The sequence below is a fragment of the Macrosteles quadrilineatus genome, unplaced genomic scaffold (genome assembly GCF_028750875.1).
Source record: "Macrosteles quadrilineatus isolate MER2022 unplaced genomic scaffold, UCM_ALF_1.0 Scaffold_3__2_contigs__length_128488019, whole genome shotgun sequence".
NCBI lineage: Eukaryota > Metazoa > Arthropoda > Insecta > Hemiptera > Cicadellidae > Macrosteles > Macrosteles quadrilineatus.
This window is the reverse complement of record NW_026542596.1, coordinates 32,319,671-32,346,744: the sequence shown is the minus strand read 5'-3', so window position 1 is coordinate 32,346,744 and position 27,074 is coordinate 32,319,671. Positions and strand designations below refer to the sequence as shown.

The 27,074-nt window shown below is 34.5% G+C and overlaps 2 protein-coding genes across 3 annotated transcripts in view; both read right to left on the bottom strand.

Moving 5' to 3' along the window:
• The window catches only part of LOC128989864 (dorsal-ventral patterning tolloid-like protein 1), a 189,417-nt gene extending 185,558 nt beyond the window's left edge, over positions 1 to 3,859 (bottom strand). The window contains exon 1 of one of the 2 annotated variants that reach the window (XM_054411953.1): positions 3,632 to 3,859. The gene's annotated coding sequence lies outside the window, so the exon portion shown is untranslated. The remainder of the gene's footprint in view (positions 1 to 3,631) is intronic. The other variant, XM_054411954.1, reaches the window with a different exon arrangement.
• LOC128989088 (uncharacterized) overlaps positions 1 to 22,229 on the bottom strand; it is a 37,729-nt gene extending 15,500 nt beyond the window's left edge. The window contains exons 1-3 of the mRNA XM_054410946.1: positions 22,074 to 22,229; positions 21,765 to 21,869; positions 20,765 to 20,893 (exon numbers count right to left, since the gene is read on the bottom strand). Coding sequence (XP_054266921.1) covers positions 20,765 to 20,893; positions 21,765 to 21,869; positions 22,074 to 22,229 — 390 coding nt within the window. The remainder of the gene's footprint in view (positions 1 to 20,764; positions 20,894 to 21,764; positions 21,870 to 22,073) is intronic.
• Between the last annotated feature and the right edge of the window lie 4,845 nt (positions 22,230 to 27,074).

Below are 27,074 nucleotides of genomic sequence, written 5' to 3'. Positions count from 1 at the left end.
TTGTTGACACTAGCACCCAGTGTCGCCAACATGAACTAGATATGAAAAAAAGCTTTAGAATCATGTAGCTTAATGGGAAATTATGTATTAAGACGTGTATCACTATTACAATACTTGTAAATATAGTTTGTTAAAATAAAAAGAATTTTTTTTATATAAAGTATATTTTGTTCGTTATTCTAAAGGAAATTATTTTATACAACATTCAAACTCCTTTTGTAGTTTCGGTCACTGTTATCAACATTGCAGCCCATATTGTCAAACTAAAGGTACGGTATGTGAAATAATATAACCTACAACACTTTGATATCTCATGATACTATTATGAAATGTCCCAGCATTTATATTTAAATTTAATTGTAAAATAAAAATAACCTAAGTAAAGAACAGTTTTTCCCATAATTTCTTCCTGATTTATCATCAATTTTTTTTATTCATAGATCTACAAACATAAAAGCTATGTTTATCCTTAAAAGGTGTCTCTTGGTACTTGTAATTTCGGTTGCTTTAAAAAGTACCCCTGCCGCAGTAAACCTGCAGACTGAATATTATATTATACTCAAATATTCCCTGAAAACTGTCAGCTTTATTTCCTATTTAAATAGAATGAATTATAATGAGTACCTAGGTTTGCTGCTACAGGGAAGGTATTGAGGTGAGTTTTATATTGAAATGTTGATAGCTTAGTATGAAATAAACAAAATTGCCAAATTTGATTATAATATATCCATTTATAAGCAAACTACAACCGTTTTTTTGATTATCCGTAAGAATAACATGGGCATTTTGAATTTAAGTTTTTTTTTTACTATATCCATAAACGTTAGGCATACAACAGCCCTTTGCTATACTAAATTATTTCTTTTTTTAAGCTCTACAAAATGGGTTAAGAAATAAATTGCAAATTGTTTGGTTATTAGGGTCAAAAATGGGAAAAACCTATTTTAACCCCATAACCCCATATTGATTTTTAGCTTCAATATAAAATAACTAAAAAACCATCAAAGATACGAATTTCACTACATTAACATTTTTAAAGATCATAATTTTATGAGTAAATTGACGTTTATTGTAATGTTCTACCTAGAATAGTTCTCGAGTTATAGGCGTTTTAGTAAACAGCGCACCCCGCCATATTGCCCCCCTCCCCCCCGGGTGTCGACCACGCTGGGGGGCGACGACATGCGTTTTCGTGATCACTATAGTGCCTATAACAACAATCAGAAATAAAATTGCGTCACCCTTTTCATGCATGCTCAACCCCCTTCAGATCCTGGACTAATAAGAAAATTTAAGAATTGCTGTGATAAAAGGATTTGCTACAGATTTCGTAATGGAACGTTATATTGCAAAACATGACATGATAAAGAAGAAAATCAATTTTAAAATCAGAAAATAACATTGCAAATACTTATTTGGATAAATGTGTTTGAAATACAATTTAAAAATGAACAGCTGTTTCATTAAAAAGTATTATTCACATGGCCAAAATGTAAACAACTCTGTGGAGGGATCTTTAAAGGCTTCTGGGGGCAGAGTCCTAAGGGATTTTGATTAGTTTTTCTTTTGATAACTTATCTACAGACCAAGACCTTTCTTTGGACACCTCTAACAAGTTTCTACGCCCAGCCGTTCTCTACAATTAGTGGGGACAAAGTTTCCAATTAAATATTTAGATTTCCCCATGTTAATCTTATGGGAGAATCTCCAGCTATGATGGCCTGTGGGGCAAAGCCTGAGGATTTTTATTACAGGAATTGGTAAAAGGGGGCGTCTACACAAAAAATACTTTATTTTGACACGTCGTTTGTAAAAATCCGTCCATTATTAACGGAGGAGTAGTGTTTTGTAGAAATCGCCTTCACGTATTATATATAAGGATGGTTTATGGGGGTATGAATCTTAGTTTTATCAAAAGTTCATGGGCACTTTTGGCTTTATATAGATGATCCTGGCTAATGAATCAGCTGATCTTAGTCAGTAACAAAGCTACATAGATCCTCTCCCTCCATTTTTACACTTGTGATTTACTCACAGTTGGGTTAAAATACGCACCTAGGTCCCCATCACAATGATTGATAATTGAGGTGTTATGGGAACCATGACCAATTGGTTGAAATGCCGACACGATTTTTATCCGATGAGTCAATTACAAAAATCAGTTTTTAATTTCAATGGGTCGAACAGACCACTTTTGTTACTATGAGAGTAAGCTAACCACTCGCCTACTCAGCTCAACATGCATACCATATAACTATATGGCTCCTTACAGTTAGAAACTTTACTGTTAATCGTATGGTAGAGTCTGTTTAGTTTGAAACTCAAATGTGATTTACTAATTAGAAAAGTTTCCTCTTCCCTCATTAAAACAGGTTCATCTTTCACAGCCTAAGTGAACTGTATTAAATTTGTAATCTCTTAAAATTCTGTTGCGAATAAAAGCATTTAGGTGAGATTTTTGTTAAACAGTTATTGATATTCGATAATACATGAATACGGTGGAGCGAAAGTGGTTGGTTACAAAACCTTTGAGACGTCAATCACTACTAAAATATTTATCATTAAGTATGACTTGCTTCCCCCTAACGTTTAGTGTACCAGACAATAATGTATGTATGTATTTCATGTAAGTAATTAATGTATTATGGAATGCTGGGATGGTAATATTGTTAAGCTTTTTCACTAGCTTTTATCGACACAATTTTCATATAATTACGTAGGTATAGCTAGTTAAATTATTTATGTTATAATAACTTCCGCTCCCCTGATATCTAACATTACATTGTTACGTCGATCAATTCCAATTTATAACTCATACTCCCATACTCTATGCAGCATCTCGCCCATGTTCATCGCCAGTCTACTAGCATTTAGGCTTGCTTCCTAACACAAAGGAGACACACTACAGTATCACAATCTTGATTGTGAATTGTAACAGTTTAAAGAGTATGGTAATTGTTAGCATAAGAAATCATACTTAACCGACTGCTAGCCAAACTCTTAGCATGTTCTAAAAGCTGATCACCCTGTTTCGCCCCATTTCATCCCTTGACACTGGATCACAGACCAACAAAGGAACATCACCATACAAAAATACAATGTTACGAATGTTTTGTAACAGTTTAAATTCAAATTACACTCGTTAAACACCCTAAAAGCTGTATCAATACAGATATATCTGTGAATGGAAATCGGTAAACGCTAACTGGTGATGGGTAATGGAGGACGGTGGTGAACTGGACTCTACCAAACCGAGTTGGTTTATATAATGTTCCCGCTCTGGCGGTTCTGAATGACTAATCACAATTAGAATAAGAGAAACACTGTTTAAAAATGGAATACATTAAGTTAGGTCTTGATACATGAAACGAGATACGCGACACTATCTGACTAGTCCATCTTCACCACCACGTAGGGGTACAACACACACACACACGTACACCATACTGTGTTACTGTTTATATTACACATAAATGTATCCAAAACTATAGACCACTGCGAGATACAATCTGATGGCAAGGATGCTGCTATGACCTAGTTTAAAGGAGGTCACACTTTGGTTGGTATCGCCCATTACGTTTATCTTCGTCGTATTCCTTGGAATTGCACCTCGAGCTGGTCGTCTACTCACCAAGTGGGATCCCTCCGATGGCCACCGGTGTGATGTCTGACACTCATGCCCCTCCCGAACCCGGTATTATCTCGCGAACATGACTACGACTACCGCACTGGGTGGGAGCGGTCTGGTCGCTAACGCTGAGCCCGGCGACAAGGGTGAGTCCAATGGTGGTGGGTGGCCACACCCGCACCCGCCACCCCACGCACACATACACTCACACACACACACAAACACACGCGCGTACATGCGCGGCCGTTCAAAATGTATACAATCTCTAGACACACTTTTGTAATTTTCCGTTGGGTTAGTCATAAAAAACCCCCGCCACAGCAAAACTGCAGAACAAGCACATCGTCATTGCCTGGTTGGATTTGTACTTTAAATTTCCTTAGTGTCCGATTTATTCCCTGTAAAACCTTAGGTTTAACGAATACCTAGGTTTGCTAATACAGAGCAGATGGTGAAGTGTGATTTTAGTGAAATGCAAAATCATATATCTTATCCTATTATTTAATAGAGCAATGTATATGTGTTTGTCTGTATGTCTGTAATATGTATCTCGAAATCCACCAGAATGATTTTGACTGAATTTTGGAATTAGGGACTTATAGCCCTAAAAATGTGATTGGTGACAGCCACTACCTCAGTAAAATTTTCATATCTACATAACTCGTTTGATTTTTTTAAAATTTAACATTAGCCTTAGGGGTTGCTAAGTAACTATTTTGGTTGAACAAAATAACAAGGAAAAGGTAAACAAAGGACTTGTAACATGTGTTCATAAAAAGCCATCCACACTATACTAGCAAATTACAAAATACAGTACAAAGAGAAAAACATCAGTTGTAACTATTGATCAAAGATTACACTGAACATTACTCGACATGGGGGGAAATAGTTCTGATCAAATACTGATTACCGTATTTTACTTAGCCGTCCTACACCAAACCTTAATACCCTCAGTACTGAGGCAATTTATTGTTAGAAAACTTTAATTTAGCAGTGAAATAAATAATTAAAAATATTATAGGCTATTTATTTGAAGTAAATTATAATTTAAACAAACATTTTCAATCAGTTTTTTTTTTTCAATTTCCCAACTGTTAAAACGACGTTCATCCTAAGATAGGATATGGGATATTACTGTATCTAAACATACATCAATGGAGTGGTGGTAAACCACAAGATACGCACAGCCCTTTTTAGTTTTTTGGAAGGCAAAGACTACAACAATCTACTTTTACCAACGACCGTTTTTTAAAGTAGCCATTTCAGTTCAGTTCTTAGAATTGAAAAGTTTCACTTAACAGCTGTTTACTTTCATATCAGCATAGTTTCATTTCATATCAGCATAGTTTTTCTCATATCAACACAGGTAACGGACCAATGAGATTCAAGGATTGAGAGAAAAGAAGTAATGTTTCGAACGTCAACTAATCAGCTGATCAGCTGATCGGTTGACAATTATTTTAATTGTTGGTCCGTCTTGTTCAATGTTCCTGTTGATACTCGTGTAATTTTAACCTAAGTTGGTGGTTAAAGGAAGGTAGATTAAACTGATTCAAAAATTTCAGTTTTAGTGAAAGTGAAGTTGACGAGATGGAAATGATAGCACAAACTGTTTGTGCTAATCTTTTGCCACCAAAATCGAAACAAATGTATGAAATTACATACCAGTAATTCATTAAATGGACGAAACAAAATAAGGTTGGATTGTTAAATAAAAATGAGCTTCTGGTTTATTTTGAAAACCTCTTAACCGTTGTTTCACCCAACTCGTTGTGGACGACATATTCGATGCTGAGATCTAACTGTAAATTAACTGTTTCACTATATTGTTCAGTTGTCCAAATAAATATGCAATATTTCCCTAACTGTAACTGATTTATGGTACAGTATTTATGGTGAGAATGCTGCTAGAAGAAACTATTGCCTGCAAAAAATAGTAACGTATTATTTAACGAAATTTTACAAACACGTAATTACATGAAATCAGCTGATTATACAATAAGTCGTTGCATCACTTTCAGTGGCAATGACAATCAACGAAAACACAACCTCTCTAAGAAGTTATGAGTAATGATTGTTAGTAATTAAATACCCCCGCCGCAGCAAACCTGCAGACTAAGCGAATTTCCATTTGACTGATTGGATTTATACTGAAATGTCTACTTAAAAATATAACATTTATTCTTGATTTAAATAGAATTAGTTTAACAAGTACTTAGGTTTGCTGCATCAGGGAGGGTAAAACTGTTTTTTTTTTTTTTTTTGTAAAATGTGAATAGTTAGTAAGAAATAAAAACATTTTCCAAATTTGATCAAAATATGTTCACAAACAAGCAAACTACAACAGTTTACTTATTCTCCATAAGAATAACATGGGAATTTTAAATTAACAATTTCTCCGTAACCACTAGGCGCATTATAACGCTTCAATATACTAAATTATTTGTTTTTTTAAGCTCTACAAAATAGTTTGGAAAGAAATTACAAAATGTTATGTTTTTCGGGTCGAAAATTGGAAAAACCCATTTTTACCCCATAAAAGCCCCCATAAACCGCCGTTCCCATGGTCCGATCATGCTGGTTCGCGAACTCGTTCGAATAAACGTAGGTTAACACGTTTGTACCAAATTTCATCAAAATCGGATCATTTTTGCTCGAGTTATCGCGCTAACGGACACATATATATATAAATATATATATATATGAATTTGAACGGATGGTGTTTTTGGCCTCTAGGGACCTCAAAACGAAAAAAAAATCGGTCCCGGGTCCAGGTCTTACCATGAGTACTACGGTAATAGCTTATTCCCTATATGGGAAATTCGCTAAAACCAGATTGTTAGTACTTAAAAAACTGTCGTAGGTAAAGTAGTGTACGCAACTCGCGTTAATAGTCTTTACGTCACTCGTAGAAGTTTTTAAGGCACTCGCCAAGGCTCGTGCCTTAAATTTTCTACTCGTGTCGTAAAGACTAACTTAACGCAATCGTTGCGTAAACTACTATATTGAATCAGAAAGCCCTGAAAGATTACTAAGACTGTAATCACTATAGTCCAATGCATACACTAATTGTTTGCAAAATGATATTGAATTCATCTTAGTAAGAATAAGATAAGAATATTAAATGTTTAGTTTTTTTCCTCTTTTTCTCCGTTATCATTAAGTTCACTACCGGTACAACACATTTTTCTGTGATGAAATGCAGGGTTTTCTGTAAGTACAAAGATCTTAAGAATAGGTCTGATGGTCAAAATAAAACTAAAATCAAGAATATTTTTTAAGGCTTAGTTTCCGATATATTTGTCATTTTTTTAACTTATGTGTTACTAAAATGAAAGGCATCTTTATTAAGTTTGTTGCCAATTTTAAGTAAAAATAAACTGTTTGAAACTGTTAGACATAGATATGTAATCACTAAAGTTAACACTAAGTTATTTTTAAAATGTTGTTTCAAAATGGCGTCCACTTTTTATTTACAACTTAAATTTTAAAATATGTCACGAACAATTTTGCTTACCATTGAAAATTCCCTCTTAAACGACATTAAGCTCAATAACATTACATAATAATCAGCTGTAAAATCGTGATTTTTAGTTACACAGGCCAGGCATAATATTATTATGCATACTGAGACAGCTCGGCCTTATTTTATATCATAATTGTATACTTCTTACGATATGTTTCTTCCCTCTCGTCAAGATCCTTTAGATCCAGTGTTCCACAAAGCAAATGTGCTGAGGTAATGTGCTCCGTAATCGTCTGTTCATGAGAAGCTGAGAGGGGCTGTACCCATTCCAGAGGGGTGTCGTTCGAGGCTAGAAGTGCTAAGTAAGTGCCTTCCACGTTTTTCTTTAGAATAATTTTTGCAATTTTTACTTCCACCTCAACATGGACACTCTGTAAAGCCCTTAACCTTTCCAAAAGTCAGTCCCGTACTACGTTGAACATGCGTAGAAATACTATCAAACTTTCGAGGTAGCTGCCTCAAACGCTGTTCACTATTTTTGCAGTACGCAGATGTAATCATATTGCCTACAGCGCCTTCTTCTGTACCCACATTGCCTAGTCACTCTGCGCAGGCGTCGTCAAAAGCTTCTTCGCCGAGTAAACAATCCAAGTGTTTATACCTGTGAAAATCTTATATTTAAAAGCAAAACTGTGTCATTTCACATACATATTTTTAAATGTTTATATTGTATCTTGGTACATTATTTTGCTGGCTCTAATGTACTGTTTAATCTGGCCATCCCGTCCATCCGTCCACCTGTTTAGTGGTGAAACCTTGGATTTTAGTGAACATGTAAATTTAATTCTTCCTGATAGTTTTTTTTACATTTTAACCATTCAGGACAACTCCGTAACTGTATAATGTAATATGCAATCTTCTTTAATGTGGTTATTAAATTTTCAAAATTGTATTTGTAAAATGAATTTATTTCTTAACATTAATTTAGAAGTTGAAATCATAAAAATGTTCTTAATAGCAAAATGTATGTACCTGGCAATTTGTACTGTTTAATCTATAATGGTTGGGTTTGAATATAAGTGTTTGAGAACAGAATTAATTGGCCAAAATTACTATCTAAATATCTGTTTGAGAAATGATACATCATATCATGTTTTATGATTTACAAGCTTAATGGAAAGTTGTATTACCTGAACATTTCAGTTTGTTTGATCTCATGACATTACCATAGGAGAGGTACCAAAGACAGTGTTAATATTATGTATAGGTCCATGAATATATTACTCGGGTCTTTCTCCCATTTTCAACATGCTTGAAAAATTACATTTTAATTACTTAACATCAAACATGTTTAACCTCAACACAGATTGTGAGTGCTAAACAAAGCATTTACAGTAATCCTATATTTCGTACCTAGGGCCAAAAATGAGGTTTTGCTGTCTCAAAATCATTTTTAAGTTCGAGATTAAGTCAGAACTTTAAAACGATCTAGAGCTGTAAACCCCTTTTGTCCATTGGCACGAACACTATTTTTCACTACACTATACATAATTGAGAAAATGTATACTATAAATGAACATTAGTCAACACAACTAAAACTTTAAGGTTATATTGTGAAGAAATATTAAAGAAATCTATTCTATATAAATAAAATTAGAGTTTTGTCTGTACATTGGTCAGAATTATAAACTTTTAGGTTATTTTTACGATTTATACATTAAAGAAACCGAAACAAGTCTCATCTAAATTTCTGTCCGTCTGTCTGTCTTCCAGTCTGTCACGGCCCAAGAGCCATTTTACGCGGCCTTCTCCTGAAAAACGAGAGTACCTATCAAGTTCAAATCATTTTAATGTATTCACTGGATTGGCAAGATTGTCTTTAGCCATTAAAATATGGCGTCTCAATTTTTTAAATAAAATGACGGACGTTTAAAAGCCCAATTTTGTGCGATTTTTTGTAAAGTTTTCTCCCAATGTTTATCACATATTCGTCTATAAAATAACGAACAGCTGTTCGAATCAAGATTATTTCATCTAGCTGTCACTGATATGTTTACATTGAATGTTGTTTACAAATACCGCAACCAATTCCGATCACGTTTTGAAAGCAAATCCAAACCAAGTAAGATTAAAAACGTTTTTCCATACATAACGGATTTAATTAATCGCAAGTGCAATAATTTGTAGGGTAACCGTAAATGAAAATAGAGATTCTTTGTGTATAAAATTGTTCTTGAGTTTTGATAACCGGGAAAAAGACCTTGAATCAGTGTTGTATATGGCTGGGAAACTTTGTTTTTAAATGAGCGTTTTCAGTCAAGAATCGGCACACGACCGACGGGCGTCTACATGTCCATAGTAAAAATAAAAGTAGGCATACCGTGTATTTATGTTTTATTCGTCATGTGTATAAGTGTACAGTTTGTGTAGTGTTTCAAAAACTCCAAGACGCACCTAATGGGGAAGCTCAAGACCTTATATTAGGACTGATGATGGCGATTTAATTTCGCCGAAATGCATCTCCTGTAATAGAATACATTAGGATCGACCGGCGGACACAGGTAATTTAACCTTTTATTGGTTGTCATACCGATCCGGAACAACAACAAACAACATAAAATGGAGTTATGTATAATAGTTTGGCCAGCATATCTGAAAATATGCAAACCAACTGCTGTTCTTTATATAAGGTTTCAACTGAATACTATAGGATCCTCGTGCGTAGAACGGGTACACAGCTAGTCTATATATACATTGTATATATATATATGTGTGTATATATATGTGTGTATATACAGGGTGAGTTTCTACTTAGCGTGTTAACTTCGCCAGTAGGTTCTACTCACTAAAAGGAACAAAAAAGGTCCTATAAACCCATGTCCGGTTTTCAACCGTTTGGCTGTAATAGGGGATTTTGTGTTTTTCTTATTTTATTAGACTTTGCTCCACAATTTATGTAATAAAAACTTAACCAATTACTTTAGAGAGTTATAGTTAAAATCATTGGAAAGAATATTAAATTTGCTATAAATCAAAGGTTTCATTCAAGAATTATGCCATTACATAGTCCACGTTATATCCAAAATAAAGTAAAAATGTCATTAAATTAATTAATTACGATAATTTTCATGAGCCCACTTTGATACATAAACCTTCATCTATGCAATGTTGAAATGCATAAAAAACTTGGCCATTTAATAATCTTTCAAATGATCTGCTATTCAATACTATTATTGATATAAACCACTGAGAAATTACTAATAAACTACAATAAAACACGGTTTACAGATTTTGTTTTTGCACAGTTTTACTGTTGATAATAATTACTGTATAACCATGTTGTATTTTATTGAACAATCTGATAAGATTTGTACATTATTTTAACTTTTAAATATTTATTAAAATGATCTGAATTAATAAAATGTATAAACTCAAGGTTTTTCACATTTTCAAAGATAGTGTATTTGATTCTTAAATGCTGTAAATTAGTTTTACCTTGTGCTTTATTAAGTCAGCTTTTATTGATTTGTCATCTATAGCTAGATAACTCAGCTGCTTAAACATACCTTGTTGAGTAATTTGCTGTTTTAACTTTATATTTCCAAGTCAATTAAGAGTTTTTCAACATTTATTAAACTACTAGCTGTACCCGCAGGCTTCGCCCCGTTTAACTTCATAAGTATTCGCATGGCTCATTCACGTCCTGGTTGGAGCTCGTTTGCTGCGCTCACTTGCCTTCAGGTTAGCTCGTTCGCTACGCTAACTCGCTAACTACAGAGCCCGAAAGGGTTTTTGAGATAAGAATATGCTTTAATGTTAATCGGGAATGTGAGCTATCATCATGCCAAATTTCAGCCCAATCCGTCCAGTAGTTTATGCGTGATTGAGCAACACACACACACAAACATACACACAAACTTTCAGATTTATAATATTAGTAAGATGGAGTCTTTTACCAATCAAGAGTATGCTAACATGATGAATACAGTAATTATTATTAACAGTAAAAACTGTGTCAAAACAAAATCTGTAGACCGTGTTTTATTGTAGTTTATTAGTAATTTCTCAGTGGTTTATATCAATAATAGTATTGAATAGCATATCATTTGAAAGATTATTAAATGGCCAAGTTTTTTATGCATTTCAACATTGCATAGATGAAGGTTTATGTATCAAAGTGGGCTCATGAAAATTATCGTAATTAATTAATTTAATGACATTTTTACTTTATTTTGGATATAACGTGGACTATGTAATGGCATAATTCTTGAATGAAACCTTTGATTTATAGCAAATTTAATATTCTTTCCAATGATTTTAACTATAACTCTCTAAAGTAATTGGTTAAGTTTTTATTACATAAATTGTGGAGCAAAGTCTAATAAAATAAGAAAAACACAAAATCCCCTATTACAGCCAAACGGTTGAAAATCGGACATGGGTTTATATGAACTTTTTTGTTCCTTTTAGTGAGTAGAACCTACTGGCGAAGTTAACACGGTCAGTAGAAACTCACCCTGTATATATATAATACGTATATATATGTATATATAATACGCTAACCCGGTTTTTGTGAACAGAACTCCTCCCTCATTTTTAGACCGATGTTGATGATTAAAGAGTAAAAAAAATGGCCCTGATTGTAGTTTTGCAAAGTGGTTTCCATTTTTTGAAATCTTTATCAGTTTAGGCAAGATTTTCCATCAGAGTTTTCTCCCATAAGGTTAAAATGGGGGAATCTATATATTTAATTGGAAACGTCTCCACTAACTTGAGGGAACGGCTAGGCGTAGATGCGTTAGCTTGGTAGATGTGTCTAAAGAAAGCTCTTGGTCTGTAGATGAGCCATCAAAAGAAGAACCAAGTAAATTCCCCCGGGGCTCTGCCCCAGTGACCTTTAAAGTTCCCTCCCCAGATTTGTTTACCATACAAATAATTTTACACTCCTTTTTAATGAAACAGTTGTTAATATTTGAATTGTATTTTTAACAACACACATTAGGGAGTTGAATTTATTAGTGAAATACCCCCGCAGCAGCAAACCTGCAGACTAAGCGAATTTCCATTTGCCTGATTGGATTTACACTAAAATTTCTCCTTAATAATATCACATTTATTCCCTAAACTAGCTGTTTGCCCGTTCTACGCACGGGAATCTTGTAGTAAGTTGAAACCTTTATTCAGAACAGGAGTTGGTTTGCATATTTAGTGTGCATTTTTCCAGATATGCTGGCAAAACTATTACTGTATAGGAATACATATAAACCTTCGCAAATACAATATCTGACAATTTCAAAGCCAAGACGAATGCTTCACAATTAAATGTCACCCGATCGTGTTATATTTAATGATAAAAGGAATTGCTTTATAGATCTATGAGGCATAGCCCTAAGGTAGGCCTGTAATTGAAAGTTACTTTTGACACTGGTTAAAAGTAGTTAAAATACTACCTCAACCTCACTACTGCACACATTACTTTACTACTTTACTTTTAAAAAAGAGGTTGGCGGCCTCTTTTAAACTTGCATTTGTAAAAGGAATTGCTTTATAGATCTATGAGGCATAGCTCTAAGGTAGGCCTGTAATTGAAAGTTACTTTTGACACTGGGAAATAGTTATTTGTGTAACTAGTGGTGAAAGTGGCACTTTGCTGCACACGAGAGCAATGTTTACGCACGAGCCGCAGGCGAGTGCGGAATGATCTCGAGTGCAGCAAAGGCCTTTTTCACTCGTGTTACACATTTTTCCTACAGTCACTATAAAGCATATAAATAATTAGTCTTTCAAACACTATACAACACGTTTTTAGGTTCAGCTGGCAACACAAATAGGTGTCCTAGAGAAAGTAGTACCCGCGGTCTGTATCACTCCGCTATTTTTCCTCGGCAAGAAATGTGTTCCGCGTTTTGAGAATATAGTTCCGTATGTTTTTGTAATTTGAAGTGGTTTCCGCGCCTAAAAAAAATGCTTTAAAGGTATTTTCTTGTTTATTCAGATCGTAGGAATGTTTTAAAAACGTTTAAATGAAAAGCCCATAAAGTTCAGAAATGCCTAAACTATAAACACGAAATGACAGGTTAATTCGTAGTTATAATAGTCAATCAGCTGCTCATAGTATTATTATCTTTAAGTGTTGCCAACCTATTTCCAAGCGTACACGGATTACGTGCATAATAGAACCACGCTGTTTTGTGTTGTTTCGTTGGAATCCTGATGTGCGGCAAAGTATAAACCGTACGGCAAAGTATAAACCGTACGGCAAAGTATAAACCGTACGGCAAAGTATAAATATGCAGCAATTAGCAGCTTTCTGTACTATAAACAGTACAAGGAAGCCAACTTTGTCGGGTGACTGTAGGAAAAAGTAGTTAAAATACTACCTCAACCTCACTTCTGCACACTTTACATTACTACTTCACTTTCAAGAAATAGGTTGGCAGCCTCTTTTTACCTTGCATTTGCCCGTCCACATAAGACTAACCGCCCGTGCGTGGAACGTTTACAGCAAAGCAAGGCGGTACAGTACAAAGGTGAACTGTACTGATAAATTTTAGTGGCAGTGACCAGGATCCGAACCCACGACATCGCTGCCTCGGGCCCGAAGTGGCCCGCGACGCTCCCGACTGAGCCACCGGACTCACTATTCACTTTATTCGGGTTGAAATTTTCATTAACAAAGGCGCTCTTGTCTTTCCCACGAAACACTGAGAAATAAGGACATTAATGCGTTACCAACAGACATACACACACAAATAAAAAATTGAATTAGGGGATTCGCTACGCTTTAACCAAAGCAAATCACAAACAAAATAATTATTTGAAAGTTTTGATAGTGTCATCAAATTTTATGATCATCGTCTTTAGGTCCTAACCAAACTGTAAAATTGGTGTGTAAATCCGTTGGCAAATATATAAATAAGTAAATAAATACACAGTCCACAAAACATTGATACGTTCGTTATCAACGCCAAGCTTTAAAAATTCATGATGGTTTGCTAAAAAAAATCTTTTACTAATGTTTTATCATTTTTATAGCATAAACTAACATTTTGGAGTCCAGACAGAAAATGCAAAAATTATACAGTAAGACATCAATTAAATTTAATAAGAAATAAGGTGCAGCACTAACGATAAGTTGTAAATAGTGATGTGTTTGTACGTAAAAATGATTCTTAATGCTACCACGGGTTCTAAGGAAACGTAGCAATACCAAAAACCAATGTTTACATTTAAGAAAAGAACTATAGTACTTACAACCAATTCAAACTGTCCTTCTAATCAAACTGTATTATAGGTGTTAATCCGTGGGCAAATAAATAAATACACAGGCCACAAAACATGTAACATGTAACGTTAACAATGTAAAGCTTTAAACACTCACTATGGTTTGCTCAAAAAACTGTCACTTAATGTGGTGCAGTACCAAAGTTATTAATATCCCTTGGTTTTTTTTTAGCGAATTTCCCATATAGGGAATAAGCTATTACCGTAGTACTCATGGTAAGACCTGGACGCGGGACCGATTTTTTTTTTCGTTTTGAGGTCCCTAGAGGCCAAAAACACCATCCGTTCAAATTCATATATATATATATATATTTATATATTTATATATATATATATGTGTCCGTTAGCACGATAACTCGAGCAAAAATGATCCGATTTTGATGAAATTTGGTACAAACGTGTAAACCTACGTTTATTCGAACGAGTTCGCAATCCAGCATGATCGGACCATGGGAACGGGGGTTTACGGGGGGTTTTATGGGGTAAAAATAGGTTTTTCCTATTTTTTACCCAAAAAACATAAAATTTAGCAATTTCTTTTCAAACCATTTTGTAGAGCTTAAAAAAACAAATAATTTAGTATATTGAAGCGTTATTATGCGCCTAATGGTTACGGAGAAAATTCCAAAAAATTGTAAATTTAAAATTCCAATGTTATTCTTATGGAGAATAAGTAAACTGTTGTAGTTTGCTTGTTTATGAACATATTTTGATCAAATTTGAAAAATATTTTTATTTCTTACCAACTATTAACATTTTACAAAAAAAGAACAGTTTTACCCTCCCTGATGCAGCAAACCTAAGTACTTGTTAAACTAATTCTATTTAAATAGGGAATAAATGTTATATTTTTAAGTAGACATTTCAGTGTAAATCCAATCAGTCAAATGGAAATTCGCTTAGTCTGCAGGTTTGCTGCGGCGGGGGTATTTTAGTTTTCGAAAATCAAAGTTATTTTCCATTAATAGCATTATTTGTAAGCAACTTTTAATGTTAACATATTAATGACAGTTTGAAGAAACCACCTTTATACAAACAAAGGTTTCTTATTTAAAAGATTACGTAATCTCTAAACGATCATCGGTGTATATCTAGAAAATATTCTGAGGAAATGTGACAAAAACGCACAAATCTGGTGTTTTGGACGTTTGTAGTTTTACTTCTTAAATAGGAAAAGTACCGGTATCGTTGTCGAAATGAAAGTACTGTAAGTAGAAACCAAAGTGACACATTGGAGAAGCGAGTTTAGCTACATCTGTAAGTTAAACCTCTGTTACGATCACAGCGAAATCAGAAAGATCTTCCAAGATCGCAGCAACATCCACGATCACCCACTGCAGTTGTGATTTTTTACTTTGCACTTTACACAACTGTCCTTGAAGTGCCGTCAATGAGTGGAAACCTTTTTTGTAAGCTATTGGTGACGATGATTTAAAAAAATGTAAGTTTCCCAACACTATACAACACTGATTCGCAGTATTTTCCCCGGTTATCAAAACTCAAGAACAATCGTTGCACTTGCGATTAATTAAACCGGTTAAGTAAGGCAAAACGTTTTTAATCTCACTTGGTTTGGATGTGCTAACAAAATTTGATCGGAAATGGTTGCGGTATTTGTAAACAACTTTTAATGTAAGCATATCAGTGACAGATAGAAGTGAGAACTAATCCAAACAGCTGATCGTTATTTCATAAAAGTAATAGTAAACATTGGGATAAAATTTGACAAAAATCGAACAAAATTCGGTTTTTGATGGTTCGTTATTTTGTTTTCAAAGAAGCGAGTCCATGTTTTTATAGCCAAAGACACTCTTACCATTCCAGTAAATACAGAACCTTGATCGGTACTCTAGTTTTCTAGGAGTAGGCCGCGTAAATGACATTTTGGCGTTAAGGTAAATGCACCAGTAGCTGACAGTGCTCCAGAAGCTGACAGTTTGAGTTTCTTAACATTATAATGTGGTCTCTTAAAAATATTTACACATGATTGCATTGTTAGAAGAACATATGTTTATTCTTGATTTGTTTACAAAAAAATCAGTTAAATTTAGCCCATACTTGCGGAATGGTGGTGGTTTGAAAGCGACCCTGTCCGTACACATCACATTTAGTCGATTCCCTTAATGAAATTGTTAAGAAAGTTAGTTTAGTTTTTTGTCATTTCGCTAAATTTCTTAAATAGTATTAATGATTAGGCTCATTATTTTTATCAATTATACCTTTGTTGACAATTTCATGAAAAAAATGGGGCGTTAGGGGTTTTGGATTTAAAATTATATCAATGTCAGGCTTTGGTACACAAAAGCCATACAAGTTCCACTAGCTGACAGGGGATATTTGCTACTTGCACAATATTAAATTGGTTTCACCCATCGAAATTTGCATGCTATTTATAATTTATGTGATCTCACATTTTTATAAAATGATTTTAATTTTTTAATTTATAAGCCAAATTATCTTAAAAAATGTATATTTTTTTTAAAATATATATAAAACTAGCTGTACCCGCGGGCTTCGCCCCGTTTAGCTTCATAAGTATTCGCATGGCTCATTCACGTCCTGGTTGAAGTTCGTTCGCTACGCTCACTCACCTTTAGGTTGGAGCTCGTTCGCTGCGCTCACTTGCCTTCAGGTTAGCTCGTTCGCTACGCTAACTCGCCTCCAGGTTGAAGTTCGTTCGCTACGCTCACTCACCTTTTGGTTGGAAATTAGCTGTTGTCATAAATAAAAAAAAAATAATAGTGCTGCACCCTGTTGGTAATCCTTGGAACTTTTATGCTATTGAACATCATAGAACAGAACCAACTTGTTTAATTGAAACAGCTGTTAAGATTCATTAATTCCTTTTAAATTTGAAAAATCATAAGATTAACATGGGGAACTACAGAGCCACTGGGGCGGAGCCCGAAAGGGTTTTTGAGATAAGAATATGCTTTAATGTTAATCGGGAATGTGAGCTATCATCATGCCAAATTTCAGCCCAATCCGTCCAGTAGTTTATGTGTGATTGAGCAACACACACACAAACACACACACAAACACACACACAAACATACACACAAACTCACAAACTTTCAGATTTATAATATTAGTAAGATAAGATAAGATATATACAGGGTGACAAACAAGTCTGGAAACGGTTTAATATCTTTTTAAATAAATCCGTTAGAAAATTCAAACCTTTCACATCAACTTACATGTATGAAAACTACTTTTTCCAAGCATTATCATTTTTTTACCTCTACCAGGGGACGGCCCACGAGGAGTAGGTACATAATCTTTAATGTGAGCATATGTTGATATGCACATCATTTTAAAGGTCTGGTCAAGTGGAGTTCATTGCCAGAAACTGGGTCAAAAAAGGTTCATCCGTTACAAAATGGCGGCTGTCCAAAGTTCTTGTGGAATATACCCGCACAGGCCTTAGTATTGGTAAATACTCGTATTAAACATTAGCTTGAGAGCTGAAACTGTATTTTTAAGTCAACTAGCTCATAGATTAATATTATAAAATCTTCAAAACAAATTTTACCGAGTTTCAGATTTCCCGGCTAATGTTGAATATGAGTATTTACCAATACTAAGGCCTCTGTAGGTATATTCCGCAAGAACTTTGGACAGCCGCCATTTTGTAACGGATGAACCTTTTTTGACGCGGTTTCCGGCAATGAACTCCACTGGACCAGACCTTTAAAATGATGTGCATATCAACCTATGCTTACATCAAAGATTATGTACCTACTCCTAATGGGTCGTCCCCTGGTAGAGGTCAAAAAATGGTAATGCTTGCAAAAAGTAGTTATCATACATATAAGTTGATGTGAAAAGTTTGAATTTTCAAACGAATTTAGTTAAAAAGATATCAAGCCGTTTCCAGACTTTTTTGTCACCCTGTATATATATTTGTATATATATTTTAATGTAAATATTATTTATTTTAAAATATGTAAAATAAATTTTCTTAATAACGTTTTATGTGATTTTATAATTTAATTATTAAGTTAGATTTTATTCGTCTTATAAATTATAAAACCTTTAGGTTTAGCAGCTAATACATTTAAGTTCCAGTGTCAGCTACTGGGACAACTGACTGTCAGCTACTGGTACAAGCACTTTTTTCACTGTCAGCCACTGGAACACGTACAAAGGTTGAATTAAGTTTAAAAATGTTATAAAATATATTTAAAAAACCCTTTTTGTATGACAGATTTGAAAACTACACTAAATTTAGAATCACATAAAATCCGTAATATCTCTTTAGTTCCTATTTATTCATCTTTAGTTCCTATTTATTCAAAACCACGGATTATTAAGTGCGTATAGTTTCTTATACTGTCAGCTACTGGTGCGTTTACCTTAGTCACCACAGAACCACAGAATGGAAAAACAGACAGACAAACAGACAGAAATTGAGATAAGACTCGTTTCGGCTTTCTTAGGCTATGAAACGTAAAAATAACCAAAAACTGCATGATTCTAAGCAATGTACAGACAAAACTGTAATTTTATTTATATTTTATATTATATAGATAACATTAGTTTAACGAGTATACTTAGGTTAGCTGCAACAGGGAGGGTAAAAAGGTGTTTCTTTTGTAAAATGTTAATAGTTTAGTATGAAACGAATGCATTTTCCAAATTTGATCAAAATATGATCATAAACAAGCAAACTTCAACAGTTTACTTATTCTCCATATGGTAATTTTAAATTTACAGTTTTTTGGAGTTTTCTCCGTAACCATTAGGCGCACAATAACGCTTCAATATACTAAATTATTTTTTTTGTTTTGGAAAGAATAAAATGATAAATTTTAGCTTTTTAGGGTCAAAAATGGGAAAAATCAATATTTGCCCCATAAACCCCTGTTCCCATAGTCCGACCATGCTGGTTCGAGCGTTCGAATAAATGTAGGTTTACACGTTTACACGTTTGTACCAAATTTCATCAAAATAGGATGATTTTTGCTCGAGTTATCGCGCTAACGGGTACATATATAAATATATATATAAATTTGAACAGATGGCGTTTTTGGTCTCTAAAGACCTCAAAACGAAAAAGGAAATCGGTCCTGGGTCCAGGTCTTACCATGAGTACTACGGTAATAGCTTATTCCCTATAGGGGAAATTCGTTAAAAGAAGTATTTGCAATGTCAATATTTACGTAACAATTTCAGTATTATTTGCTTTTTATAAATGCAGCATTGCTTTGTAATTTACATTATTTGTTGCCAATGAAGCCGCACGACCATATGAATGAGGCCCCTAATGTACTGTCCAGTATCCAGGTGTGAATTAACATTGTTGGAAGAAAAGCTAAAACAAAGGAAGAAAATGTGCTTTTGGTGAAAGATATAGATAGAGATGGATGTGGGAGCCAAGTCTCCAGTGATTAAATATTCAAAAGTCTATAAAATTAACATTCAGATCATATAGAAATATCGATTATAAAGAGACATTAAGAAAGAAGATTTCAATAATAATTCAACAAAAATTGGTAGTATCAAACTCAATAAACATTTAAAAATCATCATTAATTTCCAACCACCATCACACCATTGTGAATAGACTAAATTCAAGTGACTGTTTCAAACTAAGAACCTCTAGCCTAAATTTTTGACTCTCATTATTATCTCATATTATTTAGCCTACATTAGTATAAATTAAGTTAATTAGCCTATCAGAATTTTATACCCGGCACGAACCAACCCCTAGATTAAGATCATTGCTCTCAAAATTGTTACCTAGCCCATCTATAAAACCTAGACCAAAATCATAACTCATGAGATTGTTGTAATATAAGTTATAGAATTGAAATATATCTTGTTGTAACTTTATTGGAATTTTGATGATATATTTTAAGTAAATTTATATTTATAAAATCCATTAATAAAATGGAGTAGGTTGCACATATATTACCTATGCCCGGAACATTGTTCATTTTGCGAAAAACCTTAAAATACTGTCACCTTTTTAGGTTTTTGTGCTAAATCTCAGTAATTATGGGTTTTTTAAAAGACCCTACTTTGAATAATTAAAGAAGACAAAATTTACTACAAGTTTCATGTGTAATATTTCTTTTTACGACAAACCGTTACACCACTAAAAATGCCCTGAAGTGCCAAAAATGAAAATAAATGCTAAATGCTGCCGTTTTACATTAGGTTTCTGTGGAAACAACCCATGTTCCATGTTACTATAATTTTAACTATTCATGATAATAAACTGAAACACACTAAAATAAACGAACTAGAATGTCCACTGACAACAACAAGCTTCCACCTCAAAGAAATGTCAAAGATCAAATCGAGGGAAATGGGGACAATCTTCTTTTAACGGTAGGTAATATTCTCATGAATAGCAATAGGTTGGTTTTCATGTAATTCACTCTCTTCAAGTTGAAGGTTGGCATTCCATCCACCCCTTTTTGGGCCCCGGGCAAGAGGAGAGAACCAGCAGCTTCTTCCACACCCACTTTTGCTTCTTCCTCAAGGGTAAGAAACCCTTGGAATATTATCTGCAACAGTTTTTTTTTTTTTTACACAGCAAGGAGAGGAGAGTAATTGTGGATGAAGTTTTGCCCTTTCCTGGCTTCAAAAAGAAAATTTGTTTCCCTTACACAAACTGATTAGAATAATTAATAAGTCAACATCTTCTCCAACAACCACAAAGTTTTCATTAGAGCTAGCCAATGACAGCGCTTCTGTCCCTATCAATGTGTCCACATTTTCAGATGCTTGTTTCCAAGACATATTTTATGACGTCGTCTTCCTTGTTGTCATGGAAATTAGTTTTTCCTTGTTATTAGGGTTGGGTAGGAGATTTCGTTAGTTGTAGTTGGGGTCATAGTTTCATCAAAGAGAATGTCTGCAGAAGTAGTTTTCATTGCTCTTTTCAATCGTTTGGAACGGAACTTTTTGTTCCACCTTGCATTTGTTCAGCGTTGTCAAAAACAACTTGTCTGAGCTCCATATTTGGTTTTAATGTAGTCAATGTATCTGTTATGTATTTTAGAGAAAAGTTTATGCTCTTGCCATACACTTTTGTGTGGTAGGAACCCACCATCAATAAAATACACCGCACATGACCATGGAAGTTCTTGTTTTTAACGGGGACAAGTGCTTTAGATACAGATTTGAATTGGTTCCTTTTTGCACACCGTTATTATCCCCATGTAAAAATAAACATCAATATCCTCTATTAACATGTTCATGGGTTGTACCAGGAAAACTTAACTCAGTATTACTGTAAAAGAAACTGAAAACTACTTTTTGGTCAGTATGACAATTTTTCCTGGGCCTGAAAATTGGTTTTTTTGGGGGCAGTGAGCCGTGACATGTCCACCATGCGTCCCACCAATGTCACGCCTCAGTTTTTTTTTGTAGTACCAGTGCTGGCTTTGCGCCGGAACTCGGTCGGTTTGGGTTGGGCAGCAGACCTGCTACCCAGAGTGAATGTCCGCCTGACACATGTGTTGGACAGAAGTCGTGCAACTGTCATCGGTTCATGTCAAGATTTGTGTTGTTATGCTGTATTTGTACCTATTAACATCTAGTCACTTTTCTTTACTGTGCTTCGTACAAACCAAATTTTGGTAACATGAATTAAGCGGATTGCTGAACGTTGGATGAGGTCCCGGATGGAAGGTTTCAATCGGCTGCTGTCCTCAGAGAGGGTCGCCCGGGGAGACACTCTACCTTCTCCCTCCTTGGGCTGCCTACAGCCCTGCTTCTCTGGGGACCATTATGTTGTCTTCCGCCATCCACCTTCCAAGATGGATCACCGCCGCCCACCACTAGTGTGATGTGACAAGTGCCACCATAACCGCAAGTTGCCTTGAACTTCATGAACATTTTTAATTAAAAAAAAGGATTGTTTTTTGAGCGGAGCGAGCGAAGCTCTTTGTGATCAACTTTAATGCATCAAATAAAGAAACATCACTCAATAAAGGCTGAACGCATTTCAGCCAAACTTAACAAAATTACTTAGACTAATAGTGAGATGGTTTTTAAACAAACAAATTTCAATAAGACAATGCTATTGCAATTTAAAACGAACTTAAAATTTCCAATTTTTAACATTAGGCTTATGGGACTAAAGTAGCCATGACAGTTTTTTTTGTTTACAAGAAAAATGTAAACAAGAGAATCATAAGGCATTCCTGAACTTTCTAGACTTTTCTTTTAAACGTTTTTAAACCATTCCTATGATCTTAATAAACAAGAAAATAACGTTATTTTTTTAAGGCGCGGAATTCACTGCAAATTGAGAAAATATACGGAACTACTTTCTCAATGCGCAGAGCATATCGCAGTGACTACTTACTCTTGGGCACCTATTTGTGTTGCCAGCTGATTAGAAACAGCCAATGTTAGAAATCAGGATTTAATAAGCGATATATCGAACCGCATCGAAATCGATATTTAATCCGATAATCCTCACAGGTTATATTATGTTGAATTACATCGACGGTACAGTAAGTTATCATACTTATTAATAAAACGCAGATTGAACACTGATCTAATTTAGGCATGTGGGGAAGGTAGGTCGGGGTTTATGAGTATTCGTGACTTCATTTAGTGTTTTGAAGTAAGGTTAGATTAGGAAGGTAAAGTGTAGGTTATAGCTTTGACTTTCCATCCCCAGGTTAAAGTTGTAGCCAGGTTTTTTATAAAATTTGTCTTAGTTGATGTGAGCCACCTACAGATTGCGCTGATCTAAATTACTGATTTCTGCTAATTACACGATGAGCTATATCAACTATTATTATGAGCTATATCAACTGTTGTGACCCAGCAACGATGTCAGTAACAAAAAAATAAGGTACAAAATAGAGTTTTAGACACTAGCGCAATCTGTGACTGGCTTACACAACCACGTTCTTTTTTAGTAAAAAATTGGCGACAGCTGATCCATATAGATGGGATGTCTTATGGTTATAGGTAGGTGATCGGGTTGTTTATTTGTTTTGCACCGTATAATTTTTATCTTTTGGAATAGTTGGTTAAACGGGGAAACTATTTCAAAAATGCTTGCATGTGGTCTTAACAAACTATCTACAGTATTCTAGCATTGACTTTATATAAAGTCAATGATTCTAGCAAATTACTACATAAAAACCAAAAGAAAAGAACATTTGGTTTTGGACCTTTGACCATAGCAGCAAAACTAACATATGATTTATGAAATGTGAAAAGTTGTATATCATTAAATACTATTCTGTAATAGTAATTAAAACACCGACGTAGGTAAAGTAGTGTACGCAACTCGCGTAGATTGCGTAAAAACTACTATAACTGGGGGGTTCCAGACTTTTACCTAATCCTGTATATATATATATATATATATATATATATATATATATATATATATATATCAGAAATCCCAATTATACCATACTAGAAATGTAATTCTACAATATACGGCCACAGGACATAATCTATTTAAACAAACGATTTATTGATAAAACCCCTGAAAGAAATTGTTATCTGACTATAAGCATTAAGCATTAGGCATATGAGCAAGTCTCAATTTCCCGATGCAGATTAATAATACAGTATAGCTAGTGACATCTAAGGCAGGGGCCACACTCATCTTACCTCGCTGAATTTTTTCCACAGGCGTTACCCGTGGGTTTGAGAGATATATTACGGTATATGGGGCAGGCCACACTAGAGTAAAAACGTCCGCAAACACGTTTAAAAAAAACAAAAAAAAAACAGTTAAAACCAGCGAGACTGACAAACAGAATTGCACGTGTATTCTCTACTAACTTTCCACGAGTGTTGCACGTAAAACTAGTTGCGGAGCATTGCGGCTTATGGGAGTGAACACACTGAACTTATCTCGCTGATTTTTTTCCGTTTTTAGTTTTAACCTGACTGTTACTGTGCAGTGTCAGTGAGCATGGAGAGGAGGGGGGATGTGGATCACGACAAGGACGATTTTTATTGCTTGTGTGGCATGCTTTATCAGTCAGTAAGACGAGTGTGGCCACGGTCAAACTCTTCCATGTGAAAACGGAAAAACAAATCTCACTTGTTAAAAATTACAAGTGTGGTCCCGGCCTAAGCTGGTACTTGGCCTATCTCAGTTGTAAAATAAATAGTTATTTGTGTAACTAGTGGTGAAAGTGGCACTTTGCTGCACACGAGAGCAAGCGAGTGCGGAATGATCTCGAGTGAAGCAAAGGCCTTTTTCACTCGTGTTACACATTATATTTTTCCTACAGTCACTTTAAAGCATACTAGTTAACCGCCCGTGCTCCGCCACGGGAATATTGTCAGCAATAAAAGAAATAATAATTAACAAATACTGTTTATCTTTGTATTTTATTTAGGGGTTGTTTAATTTTTTACATGAAATAGAACTGATAGTTTGCCTGTATAAACTATTTTATGTTAATCAAACCGATATATTATTTTAACCAAATGAATGTTTTATATTAATTTAAGTATCATTTGAAAAATAAATAGTATACGAACTGGGCAATGCTGATAACCTAATAAGCAGCTATATATTATATTTAAATAATTTGCTCGAGTATATTCGTCATTTTTTTTTCATTACATTTGTTGTATGGAACAAAGATAGTCACTTAGCCTACATGTAAATCACGCATCAGCAGTTGGTCGCATTTCACGAATCTTTGACCCATACTGTGAGTAAAAGCCGTGTTTACGTCGTATATATAAAGTTGGGCATACTTTGTTCAATGTTAGAGGGTATTAACGGTCCAATTTGATGGAAAAGGAGTCGTGGATTTTAAAACTATGTTAAAACAACTACCATGTTGATTCAAGTGAGACTTAGAACTGTTTCAAATGCAGATTTGTATTATATTTTACTCAAATAGTTTTTTGTCTCTTTTGACCCTTAATTCTTTTTTTATAGTCGCTGTTGATAAGATTTTCCATAAACTCAAAATGTTGATAAGGAGCTCATTTTACCTTCCCCTTGTGACAACATAAGGACAAAATATTTGTGTCCCAGTCAGTCTGTTCTGACACAAAATTCATAGATTTGCAGTACTGACAAATCCAATCTAACGACCCCAATTTAAAAAAATTGGTATTTTTTAGAAGGGACTTCCAGAGCACATTTAACACCATCACTGCTCTTTACCTTTTTAGTTCGACGGTTCTATAGAGTGGTGGCTATAGAGAATAAATTATATTGATCAAAACAATAAGTTTCCATCCCCTACTATGGGTATTGTTTCACATTCCATACTCAAACTTAAACTCAATTACCACTTTCCTTCAGATCACTTTGCAGGAAAACTAAAACATTGTTGTGTCCCAGTTAGACTGTTCTGACTCAAAATTCATAGATTTGAATTAGTGACAAATCCAATCTAACGACCCCAATTCAAAAGAGTTGGTATTTTTTTTAGGGACTTCCAGAGCACATTTAACACCAACACTGCTCTTTACCTTTTTAGTTCGATGGTTCTCTACATTTTTTTTATGTCTCTTTACGCCCGGTTAGTGATTACCTTTTAGCGAATTTCCCTATAGGGAAGTAGCTATTACCGTAGGTCTCATGGTAAGACCTAAGCCCGGGACCGATTTACTTTTTCATTTTGATGTCCCCAGAGGCCAAAAACACCATTCGTTCAAATTTTTATATATCTATATATAGAGATATAATATATATATATATATATATATATATATGTCCATCCGCACGATAACTTGAGTAATTTTTGTCCGATTTTGATAAAATTTGGTTTGAAGGTGTAAGGCGGGATAAACTTGAATGAGTTCGCGAACCAGCATGATCGGACTATGGAACGGGGGTTTATGGGGGGTTTTATGGGGTAAAAATAGGTTTTTCCCATTTTTGCCGCTAAAAACACAAAATTTCGCAATTTCTTTTTAAACCACTTTGTAGAGCTTAAAAAAACAAATAATTTAGTATATTGAAGCGTTATTATGCGCCTAATTGTTACGGAGAAAATTCAAAAAAATTGTAATTTTAAAATTCCCATGTTATTCTTATGGAGAATAAGTCAACTGTTGTAGTTTGCTTGTTTATGAACATATTTTGATCGATTTTGAAAATACTTTTATTTCTTACTAAACTATTATCATTTTATAAAAAAATCTTTTTTACCCTCCCTGTTGCAGCAAACCTAAGGTACTTGTTAAACTAATTCTATTTAAATAGAAAATAAATGTGCTATTTTTATGGAGGCATTTTAGTGTAAATCCAATCAGGTCAATGGAAATTCGCTTAGTCTGCAGGTTTGCTGCGGCGGGGGTATACTTTTTCTTTTTGTACTTTTCACACCCTGGGGTTAATAATAAAGTTTTACAACGCTATAATGACCCGAGTCAACATTGCCATTAAACATCAAGTCACATACTTCTTCGCCAGAACCGGATGGTAAGTCACAGTTTCTCAAGCAACTTCCCTGTGTACTTGAAAAAAAAAATTCACTGATATATTGTAGTTCCACGTATCCCAGCGTACTCGCCATCTCGAGAAGGTAAAGTTTGGTACCACTGAACGTCTAACACTGATCTTGAGTAAGATTCGTCACCTACTATAAAATGTTTGTATGTTTCGGACTCATTAGCAATTAATATTTTTCGGATTTCCCCATGATTATTCTGGTGGCCGTAGAGAATAAATTATATTGATCAAAACAATAAGTTTCCGTTCCCTACTATATGGGTATTATTTCACATTCC